The sequence below is a fragment of the Corella eumyota genome, chromosome 6, assembly GCF_963082875.1.
Source record: "Corella eumyota chromosome 6, kaCorEumy4.1, whole genome shotgun sequence".
Taxonomy (NCBI): domain Eukaryota; kingdom Metazoa; phylum Chordata; class Ascidiacea; order Phlebobranchia; family Corellidae; genus Corella; species Corella eumyota.
Window position 1 is genome coordinate 3378524 of NC_137495.1, and position 17500 is coordinate 3396023.

Below are 17500 nucleotides of genomic sequence, written 5' to 3' on the forward strand. Positions count from 1 at the left end.
TATCTATAATCTAAGCTCGATATTTTGTACGACTTATGCTACGGTTTTTCTACGGGTTACGTAAGGAATAAAAGACGTTTTAAAATTAAGCGGGCTTTATTTTTAAGTGCATTAAATAAACACGATACTAAATGGCACATAAGGTTTAACGCATATAACTGTATATATAATCCAGGAAATATTATACAACGATTTTTTTTTAAGATTAAATACCAAACATTTAAATATTTAGTTTTAAAATTGTATTTTATTACGGTAAAAACTAACACAAAAAAAATCAAAAAAATTGGCACAGTCGGGTTTCAAACTATGGACCTCAGTCACTATCGTCCGTATCTTCAATGTAACTTGATTTGTTGTAATTTTTAGATTTATGGCAACAACCACAACAAAAGCAACATCCGTGATTTCTGTAGAAAAAAAACAAGTCAATAAAATTAATAAAATATACGCTTTTAAATATGCCTCCTTACCAAGAAAAACTTAACCACTAAAAATTGTTTATTTTTCAATATAAAAATATGCGTTTTTTAGACAAAATAAATTTTAATAATATTTCATTTAAATTTTTTTTTTTTTTTTTTACTTCATCAAAGGTTTATTCCTTCCACAAGTGCAACAACATGGGACCACTACACAGAGAAGAAGAAGGAGCAACACTCCTCCGATGATCACAGCAACTATCCACATTTGTCCTCCCTCTCCTTGTTTCTCTGCTTCTACTCCAACATTCCCGCCTCCCACTCCCAAGTCCTCTTCTTCATCGGAGATATTCGGCCAATCAGGAACTTTGCTCGTTGTTTTCTCCGTTCCCTCGTAATTGACATACATTGTTGGTGCTTCGACTGAAAAAGGTAAAACATTTATTTTCAAATTGGTTTATCCTCGATGTGGAAAGGTCAACTCCACGACATAAATGTAGAGTAACATCAGTTACTCCGACCCAGTCTCGAGTTACCTTTAGCAGTTTGGGATTTCATAGAGATTATAATTGCCCAATAGTTATGCTGCAGAGTTCCCAACATTTATAGCATCTTACTCAAGAGCGCTATAGCATAAACGCAGTAGGGATCAAACCCAGTACTTTATGTAGTGAAGCCAAATGTCTTAACCACTACATCATTAAAATTGACAATGTTGATTTTATGCTTTAAAACAGTTTGTTATAATAAAATTTTTGTTAGTTAGAAAGCCCTATAATTTGTTATTGATTTACCATTTCCGTTTTCAAGTAGTTGTGTTCTTGATATAGGAATACTGACTATGGTCATATTCTCTTGTGCATTGTCAGCTTCAACATATAGTAAATATGGTTTGCTATTCTCCAAATAAGTCAGAAGTGTCCTTGAATCACATTTTAAATTATTAACTCTTACTAACTTTGGTTATCATAAGGCATTTATAACAGTTGTTAGAAAAAAAATTTACTGTTTGTTCTGTTGGCCGATTCCTGCAACATTATTACTGTTTGGTTGAATGTTGACTTCATAATTTGTCATTTTTTCTGTAGGGCCCCAAGCCAGTACAGCATCATAATAATTATCTTCAACTAAATTAAACAAAATTAAAAATGTAACAAGATTTAAAACAGTATATTTGCAGTCTTATGAATCTTTAAAATAAGAACAATTTTAAATATTACTTTTACCTCTTAGGTTGGTTGAAGCTTCAGCACCAAAAATGGGTTCGTTCGGAAATCCAGGAAGCTGATCAGTATATAGCTGAATGGTGTAATCTGAGTTGTAATCCAGATCTGAGAGAGTCACATAGCCGGTGTTGTCCTTATTTATTTGTATAGACAACGGAGCATACCTAAAAGTAAGATAATAATAAATTACTGATAGTTAAGAAAAATTAGTGGCAATTTTAATACATTTAATGTGTAAAAATAATGACTTTAAATATTTGTGTTACTATATAGGTCCTGGGTTTAATCCCCACTGCTTACTATTTATTTTTTCTAAGTAAACAAATAGTATTATCAAACTAATTGTAAGAATACTTGGTTTTGAATATTAAAATCATAACTTTTTTAAGAAGTGAATTTATTAACTAAAATTAAAAGAAACTTTTAATTACGAATTAATTATACCCTGTTGTGTTATAGGATACCCAAGCAATCGTCAAATCACTTTTCCAAGTTACTCCTAATGTGTAAGGATCTATGGAAAAGACTGCCATGAGACTAAGAGTGGGTTTAGGAATCATGTAGGAGATAGATTTGGGCAACCCTATTTCCATCCCAACCATGGCTTGAATGGTTATATTGTAAGTTACACCCATTTTCATACCTAAAAGGTTATAATGTGTTAAGAAATTTAAAAGTATTTAAAATTTAAATTTTTTACTATGACATATATTTAAAATTTTATTAACAATTACCTTCTACAATAGTTTTGTTTATATTTCTTTTAATTCCGTAATCATCAATACTTCTTTTAGGCTCAAAGTTAACCATGTAGTCAGTTGCACCAACAATACTGCCCCATATTAAATAAACATGTTCTCGATGATTAAAACTTGCTATGATATTACTAGGAGCTGATATCACTAAACAAAAGTAAGTGGATATTAAAAATCAAAGTTTTTTTTGAACATGTTAAATATTTTTTGCAAAGGTTTTTTTTTTGCATGGAATATGAAATGTTGTTTATTTTTTTTACCTTAAGAATTTACATATTAAATTTGGTTTGATAACTTACTTGTTTTAAATGAGATCGTTGTATTTTCTCCAACTCCAACATCATTAATTGAAAATATCGTCACAAAATAATTTGTATTTTGGGTCAAACCTTAAGTAAAACCAATTTTAATAAAAAATCTACTATTATTAAATACCTGAAAATATCAGGACAGTTGATTAAAAATTAAGAAAAATTATAATTCTTAAAAGTAAGTACATTTTTTTAAACAAATATTTACCTGTAAGTTTATAACTTTTGTGCAGGTTAGAAAGACTTAAGGTTTGTGTGAACCCAGCTTTAGTGAAAATATGAACGGAATATGTATCAGCTTCTGGCATTGGATTCCATGATATCACAACACTTTTATCCGAGAGAGTCTCGTTCATTACATGTAAGTCTTGTATAGCTGGCAAAGCTGTAAAAAGCCATTTAAATGATAATGCTCATGTTTTTTTCTTGATTTTATAATTTTTAACATAAATTTACAAAAAAAGTTTAAGCTTTAAGGAATAGCTGAACATTAGTGTAGCATTTAAATTTTTTTACCAGTTCTTTGTGTAAAAAAGGCTTCAATGCTTTTTCGGTTTTCGTTAACTGCCACAATAACAAATTGGTAGATGGTGTTTGGTGTTAAATTTTCTAGAAATCTCTTGTTCTTGTAAACCGTAATAGGATCAAATGAAGACCTAGAAAAATTGATAGACCAATAAAAAATATAAGTGAGCAACTAAGGAACGAAGTAAAATAACAGTGTAAACTAAACATTGGACTTAGTGATTTTGTGTTCCATCAGTTAAGTTATGCTAAAGCTTACATATAAGAACTTACGGTTCACAGCAGACATCAACTGCAAGTTGATAAGTTGTAGCTCCATGAACATCTTCCCATGATATTTCCATACTATCAGAACTAATATACTTCGCTAACAAGTTACCAGGTTGCTTTAAATCTGTAGAAAATAGTTACAGTTTTGAGCTTGTACAGATTTGTAAGCCAAAGCAATTACAATCCCTGGTAATATTGGGTTAGTTTCATCAAATAGGCCTAAAATAGTATTTTAAAATGAAATATATTTTGGCATATCTTACCAGTATATTGAGAAAGTTTTACTGCTTGTCCAGGACCATGTTTTCCTATTGCTCTTAATGATATGTTGTATAAAGTCCCACCTAACAACCCAGTTACTTTGTACTAAAACAAAACATAATGTTGTTTAAAACAAATCACTTCAAAGTAGAAAACGAAATTTAAAAGTAAGATGCTAAACTTATTTTTATTGATAGGTTATGTCATCTTCTACTAATAAGGAAATATGTCAAAAAAAGTAATCATCCAAATTAAGAAAACAGTTTGAAGGAAAAATACAATGGGTAAGTCAAATTCGAATAATAAGTGAAGTGTTATATTTGTCAAATTCTAAACACAAACATTATACTTACATTGTTCTGCGGTGTTTGGTCATTTACAACAATTGTTCCGTTAGGGCTTGTAACTTGAACTGAATAACTTGCTGCACCCATTAAAGGTAACCATATTAACTCAAACATGTCATAGTTAACTGATCCAGTAAGAATGTTTACATTAGATGGAGCTCGTAATGTTGTACTCTAAAATAGAAAACAATTTTAAACAGCTATTTAAATAAAAGTATTATCTGGAGCAATATTGAAATTAATGTGTTAACAAAATAACTTTAAACACACAAGTAAATTACTTGATATATAGAGGATGATTCACTAATTTCTAAGTCATTAGCAGCAGTTACATACACCAGATAAGTGGTATTTGATTTCAACCCAGTTAGTTGTACTTTTGTATCAGTAACCTTGCTTAAACCCCTTGCTACTGCTGTAGAATATAATATAAAGATTATTGTAACCTGGTGTTAGGTATTATGGGTAATCAAATTTAGAATTTGGATAGGCTATATTTAAATGCTTAATTTTTAAGTTGGTTGATGGGACTCACCAGTACTGGGAATTGTTTCAACTCTGTAAGATTCAGCTCCATTAACACTTTCCCACTCAATAGTGAAACTATGATGCTCTATTGTATCTTCTATCACATGCAAGTTGCCAGGCATTTGTAAGCCTAAAATGTAAATGAATATGATTAAGCATATATATGTTAGACTATAATCTAATATAGATGGTAAACAGTTATGTTAGTTAGTTCTATTAAATAACAGCTTACCAAACACAAATGAGCGATCATATGATCCATAACTGTAAAATAAAAAAAGGATTATTTTAGACAAAAAGCACAAGTTTGATATGAAAGTGTAAAATAAATAAAAAATTAACTATATTATGTTTTGTAATTACATTGCAGTTACATAATAAAAAGAAAGGATTAATATATATAAGGGCCTACTTGTTTGATATAACTCCATTATCAGGAGTACCAACAAAGAAAGTAAGACCAGGTTTTTTGACAACAACGGCACTTCCACCGATTGCGTTTTTTAATCTACCATCGTGAATGGCTGCAGCACATATATTTGAATCCTTAAAAAGAATTGATTTTTTATTAGCAAATATATTTAAAGAATGGCTTAATTTAATATTTTTTATTCAGGTTAAGTTTCAAAGAATGTTAAAAAATTTTTGAAAGTTTTTAAATATAACTTACTGTAGTGTATTGATGTGTACCATAAACTGAATATTCATCGCTTAAACAGTCAGCTGGGCAGTTTAAACTGTTAAAAATAAATTTTGTTTAAAATTTACTCTTTCTATGTAGGTCCATCATGTAATATATATTTAATTTTGTTGTTCAGTGACAGGGTTGCTTTAAAATTATTTTTGTAGTAAAAATTTGAATATTCTTGTAGAAAGTGTTTTAAAACAACTTACGTAAATCTGTCCTCTTGAAAATCCCTTGCAAGTGCATGACATTCAGACACTAAATAAAAAAAATATTAATTGGATGATGAAAAAAGAACAAGTTAGAAAAGTAATTAATAAAACTTACACGTTCTGTGCATAACTGAGTTATAAAGACTGTCTCCTGCTCTATTTCGAGCTGCAACCTCTATCTTGTATGAAACATCAGGTTGTAGGTTTCTACAACAGAATATATTTACAGTTCATTGTTAGAAAACAAAACATTAAAATTTTGAGTTAATATTTAATTTGAAAGACTTTTGAGTAATAAAGTCATTAATTGTTATGGAGTTAAAATATATGTTAAGGTTATTAAGTTAAAAAAAAATTAGGTTAAAATAGAAAGGAATTAATTTAAAACAAAAAAAACAATTTTTAAAACTTTATTGTAGAGGCCAATATATTGTACATCAAATATCAGTTTTCACCATTTAATATTACCTTAAAACCAAGTCAGTATCACTAACAGTAGATGGAATATCTTGACTGGTGTCATGTGGTGAAACTCGTATAACATACTTAGATGAACCCACAACTTCATCCCAGTATATTGCCATCGATGTTGAGGTTACAGTGTTAACTATTACCCTTAAGTTCATAGGTGGAACTAGTTCTAAAAAGAAAACCAAATTATTTTAGACATTAAAAAGGGTTGATTTTTAGGTTGATATTAAAAAAAAATAGTATATTTAGAAATTAAAATTACCCAGAGTAGTAGTAAATAACATGTAGAATTGTATACCACCTATTTATATTCTGGTAATTTAATTTAAATAGATAAAAATTTTTAGATGATTTTTAACTAAAAGAGCCTTATTATTTTTATTCTTACTTGTATATTGTGTAACCTTAGCTCCAGCCCCTTTGCCCACCCAATTAACTCCAGTAACTGTAATAGTGTATAAGGTATTGGAAGACATTCCTCTTAAAGTGGCTTGAGTTGCATAAATTCCCCTACCAGCTCCAATTACCCCTATAAATTTAATTTAAAGCTTTAATTTCAATTAAAAATCTTATTAAGCTTTAGGTTATTTTAAGCATAACATTACAGCTATTAATGCAATATATTATCAAACAAAGTAAAGGCAATTAAAAGAACTAGACTATACGTATATTAACTTACCAGTGTTAGGCTGTACTTCAACAGTATAGGATTGTACGTTGGCAACCTCAGACCATTGGACAGTCATAGAGTCTTGAGATACCGTGTCTTCAACAACTGAGACACTTTCAGGAGGTGGTAAAGCTATAAAAGCGTTAGCAATCATATTTATATTTGATACTAAAGTTTTTGTTACGTACTTATCGTCTAGTTACTGCTGTATCTAGTCGACAACTTATAAACTTGCACAAAGTTTACCATATAACATTTATTTACAAAATATAGGCTAGCACTGCAACGATCAAACACAACCGTTCAGCGGGTTCTCCAAAACGTAACTAACTCAAAATGTAACACTATCTATTTAACGTAGTAATTCGTGCCAAGAACTAACACGGCTTATCAGAAGGTGTCAAGACAGATAAATATTTTACTAGACAAGTACAACAAAGATTGGGCTAACTGGGATGTTTACGCCGTTTGTTACAATATGCAAAAACTATAATTTTTAAGCAAGCTTTTTTATTTAGCATAACGTTATAGATTATTAAGGTTCGCGAAGTTGATACAAATAAATAAAACATAAATTTTACCAGTTCTTTGTACTACTACGGCCGGTATTCCTGTTAGATCACCCTTTACTGCATAGATGGTAAATTTGTATTCGGTATCTGCTCTTAAACCTTTAACGCTAGCAAACGTGTCACTTAAACCGCTACCAACACCCGATACACCGATCGTTGGTGGTTTTATTACAACCTAAAAAAATGGTTTAACTGTAATTTAAATAGTGCAGTTGACTTTTAAGTAAAAATGAGTTAGAGTAACTTACAGTATACGATTCTGCTTTAGCTACAGCTTCCCAACTAATCCACAGTGAGTTCGAAGTAACAGTATCGGAGACAAACTTTACGTCTGTGGGAGCTAGCAAAGAGTCTAAAAAACATAAAAGAAATTAGTTTAAATTTTAAAATCATTATAAGAAGTTTATTTACGAAAATCAAGTATAATATTCATATAGCAAAATAACTTTACTAAAATGGTTATTTTTTATAAAATCGTCTTACTAAATCCTAGCACTAATTTCGTTGTCATCATAATAAAAATCCATAATTTCCATTCCATATTTGTTTAATCTATCTGTTAGTTAACATCAACTATTAAATCTAACACTGAAAATGTCAATATGTATACATACGTCAAAATCTTAAAACGATTTTTTTCACTGGTTTGAGTACTTTTTCATTGGTCTACGTACTATTTCGTGTCTTTCAGGAGCCTGAGGGCAAAAAAGATTGCGTCGCTTATACGTAATTTTTGTCATAAATTTTAGTTGTCTAATTATAATAAACATTTAAACACAAATATTAAATTTGTTGGTATTGCTAACAAGTTAAAAATAAGTATCGAATATTAAAAAGAGAATTTTTTGATTACATTAATAATCTAACGAATCCGTCATATTGTTGTTTACTCTTAAGTCTTATCTATTTCTTGTCACGTGTTTACACCTAGAGTTTCGTCTTTACACCTTATCATTATCACGTGACTTATGGCTTTAAATGTTTGATTGTATTGTATTATAGGAGTATTCGTGATGCAGTATATATTGAACGGTTGTACGTAACCTTTCGCAATAATAAACTGTAAATTATAAAACGACTTATTATACGAAAGACTATCAGGCAAAAGCCTTACAATAATATGTTTTTTATGATTTCAGATTTTTTGATTTCTTGCACATTTAATTTACAACACTTAGAAAACTGCTGACTTACAAATAAATACAAGGAACTGAAATTACTTCAAGATATAACACAAGAAACTAAACCTAACCTGATGTTCACTCTTTCCAAGAAACTATAAGGAACTGTCATTAAATTCAAGACCGCAGAAAAAGAACTGAAACTACTTAATTCCTCGCAAGCGGGACCAAATCTATTTTAAGGTAATAAGTTTAAAGTTATATATGTTTATGTTATTTATATTTACTAACCTAATTAGCCTCGAAATGTTAACACAACCAATATAATTTTTACCTTAATTTATTAAATCCAAAACGTAAAACTGTTTAGCTTTAAAACTGAAAAATAATCACGTTAGCACAATTTTTTTTTAAATTACAACAAAATTCATAAAAATATAAATACACTTGTTAATTTACATGAAAAAATAAAAATAAAAATTTACGTTAAAATTAAAAGAACATAAATTACAGAAAAGTGCACAAATCTGAACAAAATAAATCACCGCAAAGTCATATCCCTAAATCTTTTAAAATTTACTTTCTACTTATATGAGAAAGCTTGTTTGCCCCAATCATAATAAGCATACTTTGGTGAGAACATCGTTTCACCAAATATATCGCCTTTATCTTTTGTTTCTTTAATATTGACAGGGTCTCCAAACATTGCTGCATAGGTTGCAGTTGGAGCTAAATAAAACAATTGCGTTATTACGGCTCGACAAAGTTTTATTAATCTAATTATAGTTTTGGCTATTTAAATACATAATTTCATAGGTTGTAAGGATGCCAAATATGTTAAACTTTTATGCTTATAAACGTATAGCCAAAATTGATTATCTTTTGTTATAGCCTTGACATATAGCGATTTTTAAAATATCTTAATTTAAACTTACGTTGGTATACTGGGGGCGGGGGTACATCACCATCATCGTTTATATTAGGGGTGACAGTTGGCGGGAGGGCATTGAAGGGGGTCACGTCACGCAGTGGCACGTTTCCGATCGTGATCGGGCATTTGATTTTAAGATTCTTGTTACAGGACGGGAATTTGATGATAAACTAAAAACATAAAATATTTTTGTGTTTATAATAACAAGTATTTTTTGCCAATTTGGAAAAAAAAAATTTTTTGCCAATTTTTTTGCCAACATTAAATTTGCATTGGTAAAATACAAACCTCAATTCTGTAGGTGATGTCAATAATTTTGCAGTTTTCAAGTAAGGTTGGTGGAACTGAAGGAACCTTAATAAGTAAACTAAAGTTGTAAATAAAAGCTAAATAGCCAGAACTTAAAAATATAATTTTTAATAGTTTTTAAACTTTTTTAGTCACGTTTTTAATTTTAAAGTAGTAATACTATCAGAAAAACATAAAAAAAAATTTTAATCAAAAAAAAAATTACTAATAATTCTTCGTTAACCCAATCTCCCCATCCTCGACCCTTGACACCAAGTCGCTTAATTTTGGCGACTGTACGAAACGTGTTTTTTGTCTTTTGCGTCGCTTTCCATTTTACTTTCTGAACAAGTCTAGCACTCGTTCCCTCAATATCGTATGTGCTGTAACATTTAAAATTTCAGTTTGATTGTCAAATACAAATTTTTACCAATAAGCCTTGGCAATTATTAGGCTTTGTGCAGTCTTGTTTTTAGTTTAAACTTTATGCTGGTTAGGTGAAATACAATTACTTTTATGTTGACTTACCTTGGGTTCTGAATTTTTGCATTAATAGGAATTATTTCACCCGGCACGAACCCCGATTTGTTTAAAGAAATTTCAGTTTTTATTGGAGCGCTTGCGCAGCACCAGCAGCAGATTGCTTTCATGCCATTGTAACCCATCTTTATCTATTAAAAATTAGAACACATTTGAGGGTCAGTGCCCTTTGCAAATATTTTTCGTAAACACACCATTTTTTCAGCAAACACATTTTACCGTTTTATGTCAAACATTACCTTGTTGGAAGGGTTTAAATTTAAGTCCACGTTATCAATTACTGTAAAGGCCAACTTGGTATTTTGATTAAATGCCCATGATCGATCGATGGTCGCATGTATTCGATATCTTATATGCCCAATACAACCTAAATTACATGTATATGCGAATGTTAGGGTTATACGTTATTGGTAACAATACTTGGCAGCCTACATAAGGTTTTATAATATTTTTATAAAATAAATTTTAAGTTACGTTTTACGCTTTTGTGGCGTTTTTACGGCACATTCACCTTCAAATGAAGTTGGGAGATTTGGTGGTAGTTGGTAACGGAATGGGAAAACATGACTCCCCGCTCTTAACTTAACTTCTGCAGTGTTATCCGAATCTTTACATTTAAAAACACATTTTAATTAACATACGCTCACTGTTAGAAAAAGTACATACAAAATGACTGGAGTCTAGAGTACGTACACCTACCGTAAAATATATTACACGCAAAAGACATGTAAAATGTTTTACCTACTTGGTGGTAAACATTACTTTGGAACAGTAAAATTTTACATGGTACACGTAAAATTTTTTACCGGTAAAACTATAGTAAAATTTTCCGCAAAATTACTACCGCACAAAAAATTTGTAAAATTTATTAAAAAACGAAAAAACACTGTAATAACGGCACACATACACAAAGTACATATTTAAAAGAAACACTTCGGAAATTTAATCACACTGTAGAAATCTTGATCAATCTAAAACGAATAAATTCCTTTAAAAATTATAGTCTGCAAATTGGTCTCACCATACAACAAACTATAAAATGCAGGTGTGGTGTAAGATTTGGTCGAACTGTTTAAAGACCTGAGTTTGATACATAATCTACATTAGTCCAGTTGACCTTAAGTAAATTATCACATATCCTAAAAAAAACTTAAAAAACTACCAGGTTCAGAGTAATAAAGGTTAACCTTTTCCTAAGCTGTAAAACCTGTCCACAACAATATAAAAAAAAAACAAACCTCTGCAAGTTATTTTTCATTGAAAGCAGCCTGGTTTATTTTTAACTTCCGGGCAAGGCCTAACACCTTTGGGTGTGCGTCTTCACCCCTCATTTTTTTAGGCGATTTCGAACCTGGTACATTTATACCAATGAAATACCTGCAACACAGTAACATTAAATACATTATAATGGACTAAAAACATTTTTTAACTATACCTTTGAACAAATTCCATTGTTGCCACAGCTTTTGCGGGGTATTCCATGTTGAAGACATAATAACAGCAAAAAAGGTAAAGCAAGCCCTCAAAAAAATCATTAAAAGACTCTTTAAATCAGTTGAAGAAGACATCGAGTCACCTAAATTATAACAAACAACAAATTTTAAACCATAATGAAAGTCTTTTTAAAAAGCAAAATTTTTAAAAAGCAAAAAAATATTTGCATTTTATTTACCTAAAACAACTAAAAATGGAGATGCGGGTAACTTCTCAGTTATTGTAGATTGAAGTGTTTCTGGCTATAAAAATATAAATAACAATAAATATATTTATTGCCCAGTTTGAAAATAGCCATGCAACTACATGCAAAACTAATATGAAAAAAAATTACCGGAAAGCATTTTGCTATTTCGGCACTTTCCTCATTAAAATAAGCAGCTAGAAGTTGAATAACACCCTTTGTTTTTGGTGTATTATCGCCGAGCCTCTTGCTTTCTTCTCGCATGTTGCTAATAATTTTTGCCACTGAAACTTTTTTACTTGGCTTTAAGGTCCTTTAAAAAAACACTTAATTAATATAACGAAAGGCACCTAATTAATATAAAAAAATGCAAGAATGTTTTACTTACTGATATATCTGAAGGCTTCTTCTTATCATATCTGAAAGACCACTTTTTATGTCTTCCACACCCATAAGTATCTCATAGTGTTGAAAAAGACATTCCAAAGTAGCTAAAAATGGCCATTTTTTTAAAACTTCTTCAATAACTCCACCATGATTTAGGCATTCCCTCTGATTTGAAAATGTATCTTTCATAAGGCTTATGGCCTTGTTCATGTTTCGACTGCCTTTTGCTTTTTGGTACTCTTGCTGAAGCCATAAAATTGCTTCATTTAGCTGATCAATTTCCATATTACCTCGATTTGGATGCCAATTTATGCATGCATAAGGGCGCTTCTTTGGACTTCTTTTGACATTGCTTGCAATGCTTTTCATTTGACCAAGCCTTCTTTTCTTCCTGGCTAAGTTTTCACATCGATTCTTTAATTGGAGATATAAAGATCCACAACCACTGCCTACTTTGTTGCCTTCCACAGAGTCGCTAAGAGAATTTTCATACTTCATCACTAACTCATTAGCAATGTTACTAAGAATTTTTGTCCCAGGTCTAGAAGTTGCCTAAAAAAAAATAATAAAATAACAAAAAATAAGACACTGCAAAAAACAGAATTTGATAAAATATAAACACTACCTTTAAAACTTCATCAATTGTCTTATGTATTAGCTCTTTTCGTAAAAAGTCACTTAAAACCTCCCCACTCTCCAAAGTTGTTGTTAGCAAGGGAGAAAATAAATCCCAAGGAACTTTTATTGTTTGTGGCGAGCTAGGCATTTCCACAGAACTCTCATTAGAACTTTTTCTGCTACTGCTACTTTCAATGTAGGAGGACCAAACTGGGTCTGTAGTGTCTGTGTCTGATGCACAGGAATCAATACCTACTAAAATTACAATTTGCTGAAAAAAATACTACAAGTAACACAAAAAAAAAATATATATATATATAAAATACTAACTAGTAGCCGGTTTTCTGCGGCCCATAACTTGGTCATCCTTAATATTTTTTAAAAGCCATCTCTTTTGAATTTCAGTTAAATCTTTTAGATCAGTTTGTTCAAGCATTGCGAAGTCTTTTCTTGAAACAACACCTAAACTCTTTAGGTGTTCAGCACATTTTGTTAAAGCTTCGGTCTCTGCTAATCCAGGCAAAAATTCGACCAAAATTTTTTCAACCATCTGCTCAGTTTCCGTCATTGTAATAATATTACTCTATACTTTTATTATTGTAAAAACCTAAAAAGGATGAAACACAAGATTGTACACACCTGGAACAAAATAATAGCTAAAATATATGTTGTTTTAAAACAAAAACAACATCATCATTAATTGAATATGCAAACAATGGAAATGGGTTATACATATAATCAATACACACACATATACATGTATTACTATCATACTGATCATAATAATTAGAATCAATTTTAAATACCCCATAATTAGGGTGGAAACTTCCAAAGCGTTTTTGCACAACAAAATGAAGTTTTGAACAATGAACAAACATTGTGATAATTTTTCCAAGATGCAAATCATAACCTTCTTTACTTAAAACAATGTCCATATCAGTCAAATACTGAATACCTCTAAATGTAGCCTTCGTTAGAAACACGCATTTTGAATAATCAAAACCATCTCTACATAGCACATCAGCAATAGTTCTGGAAGAGCATGTACTGTCATCAGACTTTATTAAAAGTTCAGGTGGAAAAAGAGGCTTTTCCAACAAACATGCCTGGCGCAACTGATGGTTATTTGCTAGTGTGTGACAAACATTAATGAAATTTTGAGTTCGTCGAATTACACTTTTAAAGTAGGAATGCTTACTTTCAAAACGCAAAGTAGAAAAATGAGCAGTGGGGCCAAAGTTTAATATATCCCATGGGTAATGGCGAATATAGTGATGTTTTGGGCGTAAACGTTTTTTGGGAAAACAAGATGCTCGCTTATGCAAGTAGCTATCAATAAGATATTGCAAATGACATATAGTTATGTGATCTACACTCTTAGCAACAACTTCTGTTATTGTTCTAAGACGCAAAATCAGTTTCCAAATAGAATCATCAGGGTCTAATATGTTATTATAAAGAAAAAGTGGAAGTAATCTTAAAAGGCAACGATTTTGACTAGCATTGCCAGAAAGTTTTGTAGAGGTAACTGAAAGGGTGGGTGGTTTACACAAAGTATCTGAATACATATATTTAAACGAGACCAACCGTGCATTTAGAAATTGCATAGTGAACCACTCTTTTTTAATTAAATTTAAAATGAAAAGCATTGTGTCATACTGAACTACTCCCTCCAAAAAATCATGGGCAAGACAAGGTGGCAACCCTGGAGCACACACATGATAATATTCAAGTTCATTAAAAATACTATTTTTTCTGATGCCTTTATGGGTAAAAATAGGATTGTTATCAGCATTGTTAGAAATATGATGGATAGCAGCATTATAAGTTGTAAGAGTGCGCATTGAATGGCAACATAAACAATTGTTTTCAAAATCTGACCAAGCAACACTACAAAAACGACATCGATAACGAGAGGTACTAAAGTTGGTTGTAAAGCCTCCCAACCAATGGCTTCCCAAATTGTCTCCGGTTATGCAAAGCAAAGTACCAAAAATATTTGATTTCATACCTATGTCAATGCCCTCAGATTCCAAAATCTTTAAATCATTTACTAAGGGTTGAAATAGGTTAGTAATATTAGCCGAATTCAAATAGTTCTCTTTACATAAAAGTACTTTGCCAAAGTGTAGTAAACACCAAGCACCTTATGCTTACGCTTTGCTGAACCTAATGGATTTACAATTTCAAATGCATCTTGGTACAACACTATTGAGATGGATTTTTGATTTTTTTTTAATAATAAATTACTTTTATACACAAGACCATCATGAAAATCATTAAAAATTCCTGACTGATTGGCTGGCAGAGGATTTAAAAATTGATTTCGAACAGATTCATCAGTAAATAATGCTTTTAAAGTATCAATAATAGGCACATACTGAAAAGTAGCTTCTCCAAAAGAAGCATCACCACCAACATTTAAATACATTGCTATGGGAGCAACATATTTAAAATTTTCCTTTAAGTACTTATCACGACTATAAACTGATCGCAAAGGACCAGTTTTGTGCAGCGAATCGTAATTTGTAAGATAATTTGTAAGACAGTTTTGTGCAGCGAATCGTAATTTGTAAGAATCGTAATTTGTAAGATTTTTTAGTTGAAACAAGATGGACTCTTTTTCTGGTAGGTTAATGTTATTTAAAACAGTTTGAAGAGTTTGGTAAACACTTTCAGAGTGATTAGCAATCAAATTTTGTACATGGACTATAATATAGTTCAAGGTGTTAGCTGGTATTAAGTAAACATACTGAAGCAAAAAATAGAAATAAGCCAAGTCTCTAGTAAAATCACCAGAATGAGTTGTAACAGTTGAAGTAACAGCTTGTTCATAACTTTTAGTACTAGTGTTATCATCAATATCGATAGGTAAAGGTTCTAAATAACATAAGGATGTTGCTGTGTTTTCTTGTGCTTCAGTTTGAAAGTGATGATGTCTTGAAATATGAGTAGAAAATGATGAAAGAACCTTGTATTTCTTGTTGCAGTTTGTTTCTGGGCATTTAACCTCATATCCATGACGAATATGCATTCTTAAATGCTTTCTTAACAAAGCACGTGAAAAGAATTCTTTCTTGCACACTGAGCAATTAAGCTTAATAATACTAGTATCCATCTTATTTAATATCATTACTTACGTCTTTAAACCTAAGATAACTAAAACTTAAAATAAATCCTAAAATCGGATAAGTTACAAAAATTAACGCGCCAACTTGTCTAGAAACTACTTTTTTTCTTTGAACGTTACATCACAAAGGGCGAATATACGACCAATGGAGCGTAACGTCGACCATGCTGCTTTTACTGCGTTTTAGTTGGTAAAAACGATTTTTTTAACACACATTAAATTAAAAATTAAAAACAATAAAGAGTTACTAAAAAATAATTGTTACAAAGTTTAAAAATTTAAATGTCAATTTCAGGCAAAAAATAAACATCGTATCGTGTTTTTGCATTAGAAAGCACCACAAAATACGTTGTTTTGAAAAAAAAACTTTATAGTTGCGTTTTTTTGTTAAGTTTAACATTAGAGATTATAAATAGTTTGTTTAAAACAAAAAATATCATGTTTTTAAAAAAAAAATATGTTAAAAAAAAATTACTGCAAAATACCGTAAATCTGATTTACAAATGCTCTTCGTAAAAGTTTACGCCGCATTTGTAAGTAAAATGGTAAATTTACTGCATTTTTACAGTAAAAATGATTTACGTAACTGACATGTAAAATTTTACCATATATTTACATACATTATCACTGTAAATTTTACTATTTTTTTTAACAGTGATGTTAACATTATCAAAGCCTAAATAAAACATTACTTACTCTCTCCCAGTACTGTTGTTTTATAGCTAAAATATTTTTCTTTATTCCAGTAAGTCACGTGGGAATATTGTCCATAATGCTCTGTCCAAAGTAAAAACGCTGAGCCCTTGATTTTTATTTTAATAACTGTAGAATAAAAAACTTTTATGGAAATATGTCTTTTAATAAAAAATGATTTATTTGTGTTTTTTTTAATTAAAACTTACAATTTAGTTCCATTTCTTCATTAAGTTCCACCATTAAATTTCCCTCAACAAAATCTCCCGAACGAAAAACATCTTTACCGTCATTAATGACGATTTGAAATTTCGATAATTTACCCATTTTTAACTTTTATTAACTTACACTTTCATGTAACTAAATGTAATAAAGATACAGAACTTTTTTAACATGTTTTAAAGTTTGCAAAACTGACTAATTCTGATACTAAACGTGTGGCTTGTAAAACAATCCTAAAAGTTTTTTTTTTAGGTAAATTAACTTTTAGCTTGTTTAATCACTTCAAGATGCTAACTAACCCTTTTTACTCTACCTTTTTAGATCAAACAATAAGAGTCATAGAAATACAACAATGGATCTATAACAACAGAAATAACAAAGACACTTCATTGTCGGTAAGTCTATAACACTGCTAGTCATGTATAGAATAAGACTAAAATCTAATATAGGGTAACATTTTCTTATAATGTTTACGTTAACCGACTTGCAAAACGTTTTGCTGTAGCTATCAAATTATGTATAACTAATTTATAGCCACCTATTTATACTTTGTTAGTGGCCGATTTTACCAAAAATTTTCCATTTGTTGTTAAGATTTTACGGAAATTTTCTCAGTACACACGACTTATGACAATTA

The 17500-nt window shown here is 30.4% G+C and overlaps 2 protein-coding genes across 6 annotated transcripts; both read right to left on the reverse strand.

Moving 5' to 3' along the window:
- Positions 1 to 60: 60 nt before the first annotated feature.
- On the reverse strand, positions 61 to 7842 carry LOC145754945 (tenascin-N-like). Its single transcript, XM_082571118.1, has 26 exons — positions 7739 to 7842; positions 7504 to 7607; positions 7265 to 7430; positions 6693 to 6815; positions 6402 to 6542; positions 6011 to 6182; positions 5658 to 5749; positions 5540 to 5588; positions 5316 to 5382; positions 5058 to 5191; positions 4878 to 4909; positions 4653 to 4775; positions 4399 to 4532; positions 4124 to 4291; positions 3773 to 3875; positions 3513 to 3633; positions 3231 to 3370; positions 2923 to 3099; positions 2703 to 2792; positions 2383 to 2550; positions 2093 to 2291; positions 1649 to 1812; positions 1429 to 1549; positions 1217 to 1344; positions 587 to 845; positions 61 to 410 (listed from the first exon to the last, which is right to left on the reverse strand). Exons 1-26 carry the CDS (start codon positions 7794 to 7796, stop codon positions 317 to 319), a joined length of 3327 nt encoding a protein of 1108 aa, XP_082427244.1. The 5' UTR covers positions 7797 to 7842; the 3' UTR covers positions 61 to 316.
- Positions 7843 to 8706: 864 nt separating this feature from the next.
- On the reverse strand, positions 8707 to 17036 carry LOC145754898 (arrestin domain-containing protein 17-like). Of its 5 annotated transcripts, XM_082571058.1 has the most exons (10): positions 16645 to 16743; positions 13149 to 13425; positions 12826 to 13073; positions 12202 to 12752; positions 11964 to 12126; positions 11808 to 11871; positions 11571 to 11711; positions 11374 to 11512; positions 10647 to 11215; positions 10450 to 10502 (listed from the first exon to the last, which is right to left on the reverse strand). In XM_082571058.1, the coding sequence occupies exons 2-8, from the start codon at positions 13384 to 13386 to the stop codon at positions 11496 to 11498; spliced, it is 1422 nt and encodes a 473-aa protein (XP_082427184.1). In that variant the 5' UTR covers positions 13387 to 13425; positions 16645 to 16743; the 3' UTR covers positions 10450 to 10502; positions 10647 to 11215; positions 11374 to 11495. The 5 variants fall into 5 exon arrangements, with proteins under 5 accessions (XP_082427188.1, XP_082427184.1, XP_082427187.1 ...); XM_082571062.1 differs by lacking the exons at positions 11374 to 11512; positions 11571 to 11711; positions 11808 to 11871; ... (2 more) ...; positions 12826 to 13073; positions 13149 to 13425 and adding exons at positions 8707 to 9105; positions 9312 to 9477; positions 9596 to 9661; ... (1 more) ...; positions 10124 to 10266; positions 16851 to 17036 and having other exon boundaries at positions 10375 to 10502; positions 10647 to 10742; positions 16645 to 16770; XM_082571061.1 differs by lacking the exon at positions 16645 to 16743 and having other exon boundaries at positions 12826 to 13070; positions 13149 to 13392.
- Between the last annotated feature and the right edge of the window lie 464 nt (positions 17037 to 17500).

What these genes read in the sequence shown, in the direction of transcription:
- LOC145754898 (XM_082571058.1), bottom strand. Translation starts at nt 13,386, where the DNA reads ATGACGGAAACTGAGCAGATGGTTGAAAAAATTTTGGTCGAATTTTTG. An exon ending in CCGCAGAAAACCGGCTACTA is followed by an intron (nt 13,074 to 13,148) that starts GTTAGTATTTTA and finishes TTGTAATTTTAG; the next exon opens with TAGGTATTGATTCCTGTGCA. An exon ending in AAATAGCAAAATGCTTTCCG is followed by an intron (nt 11,872 to 11,963) that starts GTAATTTTTTTT and finishes ATATTTTTATAG; the next exon opens with CCAGAAACACTTCAATCTAC.
- LOC145754945 (XM_082571118.1), bottom strand. Translation starts at nt 7,796, where the DNA reads ATGGAATGGAAATTATGGATTTTTATTATGATGACAACGAAATTAGTG. An exon ending in CGTAGTAGTACAAAGAACTG is followed by an intron (nt 6,816 to 7,264) that starts GTAAAATTTATG and finishes ACGCTTTTATAG; the next exon opens with CTTTACCACCTCCTGAAAGT. An exon ending in GATACTGACTTGGTTTTAAG is followed by an intron (nt 5,750 to 6,010) that starts GTAATATTAAAT and finishes ATTCTGTTGTAG; the next exon opens with AAACCTACAACCTGATGTTT.